The 5,242-nt window shown below is 43.3% G+C and overlaps 1 protein-coding gene across 1 annotated transcript; it reads right to left on the minus strand.

Annotated features, from left to right (window-relative positions):
- Window positions 1-1,070: 1,070 nt before the first annotated feature.
- On the minus strand, window positions 1,071-4,318 carry LOC147858653 (cytochrome P450 704B1-like). Its single transcript, XM_087325875.1, has 6 exons — window positions 3,823-4,318; window positions 3,181-3,396; window positions 2,766-3,068; window positions 2,239-2,652; window positions 1,929-2,129; window positions 1,071-1,752 (listed from the first exon to the last, which is right to left on the minus strand). The coding sequence occupies exons 1-6, from the start codon at window positions 4,294-4,296 to the stop codon at window positions 1,576-1,578; spliced, it is 1,785 nt and encodes a 594-aa protein (XP_087182001.1). The 5' UTR covers window positions 4,297-4,318; the 3' UTR covers window positions 1,071-1,575.
- Between the last annotated feature and the right edge of the window lie 924 nt (window positions 4,319-5,242).

The raw sequence follows: 5,242 nt of genomic DNA on the forward strand, positions 1-5,242 counted from the left end.
GAAGAGTTTTCCCCAATGTCTGTATATAGCATTGACATGAAAGAAGTGCTCATTTTTTTACGGGTATTAGAAAGTACTCCATTCCATTTGTTAGTAGATAGCCTTGGAACCTAAATGATTTTGTGCAGAGATTGTACATTACAATCTATTGTTGGATCAAGATCTTTTTCTACGCTTCTTCGAAGAAGACAAGAGGTGAATGTGTCATGCATCAAAGCCTTTATTTACTCCACAAAGTCAGAATCACCAAGCCAAGAGTGACCCTTGGAAAAAGTCCTAACAACTATGAATGCTACCTTTTTAGTGACATTTGCACCATGAATTCTATGTATTATTATAATTTACGGAGAGAGCGATGTAAAGCTTGACAAAGTTTACATAGTGATCGCTTAAAAGAGGCATTTGACCAAATAAAACAAAAAAGAACTCAATAAACAAACACCCGTTCACAAATCCTAAATGGGACTAAAGGAAACCAGTATTCACACTTTGGTCTAAGTATGCTCAACTTTTCATAGGAGCAACATTATGCAGCACGTCTTTAAACAGTAAAAGAACCAGAGGTATAAGGCAGGGATGACAAACATTGTACTATTAAGAAATCTCTTCAAGAGTAGTTCATTATAAATTTACTTACTTTCACATCACATCTACTATTTAAATTTTACACAACACAAATACATACATAACCATGGTACATCTGGGTACCAATCAATATATATGTATAGTAATTTTCAAAACACACATCACCCTCGTCACGTTCCTAACTTGGTTTCACAACATCACACATTCCCACATATAAATACTAAAAATATATCATTATTCCAGAAGACTAAACGATCAAACAAATATGCTAGTGAAGACTAAAGGATGATAGATGGAAAACATTAAGACAATGTCCAATCCAACAAACCAACTTAAAAAAGGCATTGACTTTTATTGATCCAAAATCCAATACATGGACACAAACAATCCAATCCAATTAAGTGCTTGCCCTTTTAGCCTTTCCCAATTCTTAGTGTAGTAAAAAAAGCAAACAAGATCTTAATATTATATCACTCAAGCAAATATCGATTGAAAGTGGGCCATGTGCCAGCATCTTATTCCTTTGGGTTGATGTTTTTGCAAGTTTGTAAGCTTTAAATGACCATGTTCTCTCTCTTTAGTGATCTTCAGTTCTGGAATAGCATCAATGTTCTGTCGATTGAGAAAGATGGGGTTTTCTTACATCATTGAATATCAATTGCATTCATCTAGTGATGAGCATTATTGTTTACCTAGCCTATAAAACAAATACTTCATTAGAAACGAGAGATTTATGAACATAAAATATGATGATGAATTTGGAGAGGGTGCTGATAGCCAATCACAGCATATAGCCATGGATAGACCAAGGGACTCATCAACACATACATAGATAGGATATATGCAGTGATTGATGATGAGAGACCATGTGTCATGTATATAGAGAAAAGTTAAGGCTCTTCTTTTATGCCCACATATATTTATGTGTATATATTAAATAGAATAGATAGATTGGAATGGGTGGGGTTGGGTTTGGTGGTAATTCCAATTTTATCTCATTGAGACATGGGTCTTGAGGCCATGTGCCATGTAAAGCACAACCATCATGCTATACTTGAGTGGGTGCCCTTCTACGATCTCGAACAAGAAATACTTCAGTAATAGGATCGTTGTCATCTTCATTTGGAGGTATGCTGAATCCTTGCCAATGCACATCCTCGGCCCCGCCTACGGAAAAATAAGAAAGGAAGGTACAAAACAGTGTGTCAATGTCATGTTCAGAATGTGTCCATACAACTTGAGTGCAAGTAGTATGCTGACTACCAAACCCATCATCAGTAATAGGAGAGTACTATCCACTCTCAAGCTACCGTTTAATGCATCACATTGCTAAACTACTGCACCTGAAATGCTGTGAGCTTGAAAGGAGATGGAGTTTGGAAGACTCCGTCCTTGAGCCATCGTTCAGGCTTGAATTCAAGCGCATCCGGTCCCCATAATGACTCAAGCCTTCCCATTGCATAAGGACTATAGCTAACAAAGTTCCCGGCTTTGATCTTAGTGCCATCAGGAAATACATCGTCGTTAACCGCCATCTTTGATTCCTATGATAGATATATCATCGCAAAACCATATTAATATACATTACTGGTACGGAGAATCAGTATATAAATGGCCCGAAAAGCCCTGACAATTTAGAGTTGAAGCACATACCAAAGGGACAGCCGGATATAGGCGTAGGGCTTCAGTGATGGCAGCATGAAGATAATGCATCTTATTGAGGGCTTGGTAATTCAACAGATTCGCAAACTCGTACATATCTTTACTAATACCGTCATTCTCGAATTCGGCAAATGTGGTTGATGCTCCACCATTGCATCGAGAATTATAGCCATTAGTCGATCCGCATTTCTTCACATCCTTGAGAATGGCCTCAGTTTCATTGAGAATGTTATCTACCACACGAGGGCTTCTGGATAGCATTGAGAAAAGCCACGACAGCGTAAGGGATGTCGTATCCCGACCGGCAATGATGAAGTTTATGACAACATCTCGGAGCTGCTTGTCGCTATAAGGTAAACCTTCGTCATTTGAGAGGCTCATGAACCTCGAGAGCAAGTCTTCTCTCTAAAGCATGGACACAAACAAATATGCATTTAGACATGCTAATTCAGTTTACCTTTCAAACAACACAAATTTGCATTTAGACATGTTAATTGAGTACTCAGCTCTATCCATACCTCCTCTACTCGGGCTCCAATGTCTTCCCGAGAAGTCTTGATCTCGGCACGCCGGGTGTTGATGACCCCGTAGATAAAAGTATTCACGCACTCGACACACTCTCGGAGCTTAGCTTCGCCGCCCACATTGAGAAACCTCTTGATCTTCCAAGTGTAATCGACATAACGGCGGATAATTAGCTTATTGGAATCATCAAAAGCTTTAGCAAAAGGGAGCTCAGGCAGCTCAGGCGACAAGCTCCCGAGATCAACACCGAACCCAATCTTGCAGATGGTGTCAAGGGTAAGGCGCATGAATAAATCCTTGAAACAGCAGAGATTTGAGAATGTATTAGATTCAGACGGGTAATTAAGGACTACTTAAACAAACATGGATGGATGGAGGTATAAACTATGAGATTTAGGGTTTCCATACTTGCATGTCGACAACACGATGGTTTTTCGAGGATTCGATCAATATGCCGACTAGCTTGAGGGCCTGTCTTCGAAATGCATGAGTACTGTAGTCCCTTAGCTTACCAGAAGAGAATTCGAGGATGGCCACTTTCCTCTGGCGGAGCCATTTCTCACCATCGACATTGAAGATACCATGGCCCATCATGTCCACAAATCGCTCGTGTATGAGGTGACCCTGCCAATCAGTAGAGTTTCATCGTCAAACCCTAATCCTCTATACATAGGTACAGACAGACAGACAGACACATGGAAAACGTCTATGTCCACCCCTAGATCATATGAATCCATGAATCACAGAACATAAAGAACACCTGCACATTGCCAGTAAAAACACAGGATTCATATATGAACTGCGAACCCCCCCGCCCCACACACACACACACACACACATACACAAACCCTAAAACCATCAATGCCTATGCAGATCAGACAATTACAGGCAAGATACAGAGGCGTACGTAGAGAGCAAGAAGGAAAGGAGAAGCACAATGTATGTAGGAGGGAACAAGAAAGAAAGAAAGAAAGAAAGAAAGAAAGAAGAGCAAGCAGAATTGCATGGATATAGATAATTAAGGATGGATAAGGATGGATTAGGATTAACCTTAGGGTAATTGGCAAAGTTGGTTTTGAGAATGTGCTCCACGTTGGAAGGGTCGCAGGTGAAGGTGTTATTGATGGAGACCATGGGCACAGAGAAGGTGGAGATCCGCTTGCAATAGAAGAGGAGCCAGTCGTGGAGGTTGTCGAAGTTGCGAGCTTGCTCCACGATGCAGCCGATGAGGGGCCATGTCCTGGGGCCTTTGTACTTCCTGGCCGTCTGGATGGCGCGGTGGACCAGGACCCAGGAGAGGGCGAAGAGCGAGAGGGCGAAGAAGCAGAAGGGGAGGAGGGACAGGGACGAAGAGAAGGAGGGGCCAGAGAGCAGCAGGGGCGGCGGCGGCGGCAGGACATGGTGGCGATGGTGGTGGCGATGGCGATGGAGGTGGCTGTTGAGCATGGCGTGCGGCCATGGGAGCTTGAGCTCACGGAGGAGGAGTGCAGAGAGGAGGGTGGTGCGGGGAGCTGGAGTTTCCATGGAACCTTCCAAGTTCCTTTCAGAGGAGCGCAGAGCAGAGCAGAACAGAGCAGAGAAGAGCAGAGGTTTTAGGGTGAGCTCGGCATTACCTATGCAGAGAGAGAGAGAGAGAGAGAGAGAGAGAGAGGATTAGAGAGACAGAGACAGTAAAGAAGTGAGACCGAATTGGGGGTGGGGAGTGAGCTTAATAATGATGCCACGGACAGCAGGAACAGAGCAGGGTAGAGAGAGAAAGAAGAGAGAGAGAGAGAGAGAGAGAGATGTAGAGAGAGAGAGAGCTCATTTAATGCGGCGGTGAGAGACGGAGAGAGACCACCCTCCCTATCCGTGCTGTGCAGCTGCCTCTCTCTCTCTCTCTCTCTCTCTCTCTCTACATATTTATCTGCTTTCCCGGCTTTCCTCTGCTTTTTCCCGCCGGGTTTTTGCTTTGATCAAAACCGGCGGTTTTCTTCGGCCGCCGCCTGCTTTTTCTCAGCCTCTCTCCTTTTCTTAGCTTTTTTCTTCTTTCTTTCTTCCTTCTCGCCACGCCCCCCGGTTTCCCGCTCCGTGCGTTTTGCGTTTTGCTTTCCCGGCCCTTCGGTTCCTCTCCCTGCCCGTACGCCCGCGCCGAGCGGGGCCTCTGCCGCTTCTGCTGCCCGCCCGCCGTTCCTCCGTACACCGGCGCCGAATTTCATGAGTCTGGGCAGACTGGCGTGGCGTCCATTGCAGTGGCTCTAGTTTTTTTGCTTTTTCCTTTTTTGCTTTTGCTTTTGCTTTTTTGACTCTCAATTAATCCCCCTCTTTTTCCCCTCTTCGCCTTTTTTGCTTTTCCTTGTCGAACTCCCATTCAATTAAATTGCTTTTTATCTCATTTATGTTTGTGTCGTTTTTTTCCCCCTCTTATTTCTCTTGCTTTGTATATGTATATGTACATATATATATATATATATATAATATATCCATTAAA

This window comes from Azolla caroliniana, unplaced genomic scaffold (genome assembly GCF_043228905.1).
Source record: "Azolla caroliniana isolate FFs.n. ecotype wild unplaced genomic scaffold, voAzoCaro1.0.p SCAF_10, whole genome shotgun sequence".
NCBI classification, from domain to species: domain Eukaryota; kingdom Viridiplantae; phylum Streptophyta; class Polypodiopsida; order Salviniales; family Salviniaceae; genus Azolla; species Azolla caroliniana.

Coding starts and splice junctions, on each gene's coding strand:
- LOC147858653 (XM_087325875.1), bottom strand. CDS start 4,296: ATGGAAACTCCAGCTCCCCGCACCACCCTCCTCTCTGCACTCCTCCTC. Junction 3,397..3,822: donor ACTTTGCCAATTACCCTAAG/GTTAATCCTAAT, acceptor ACTGATTGGCAG/GGTCACCTCATACACGAGCG. Junction 2,130..2,238: donor TATATCCGGCTGTCCCTTTG/GTATGTGCTTCA, acceptor TATCTATCATAG/GAATCAAAGATGGCGGTTAA.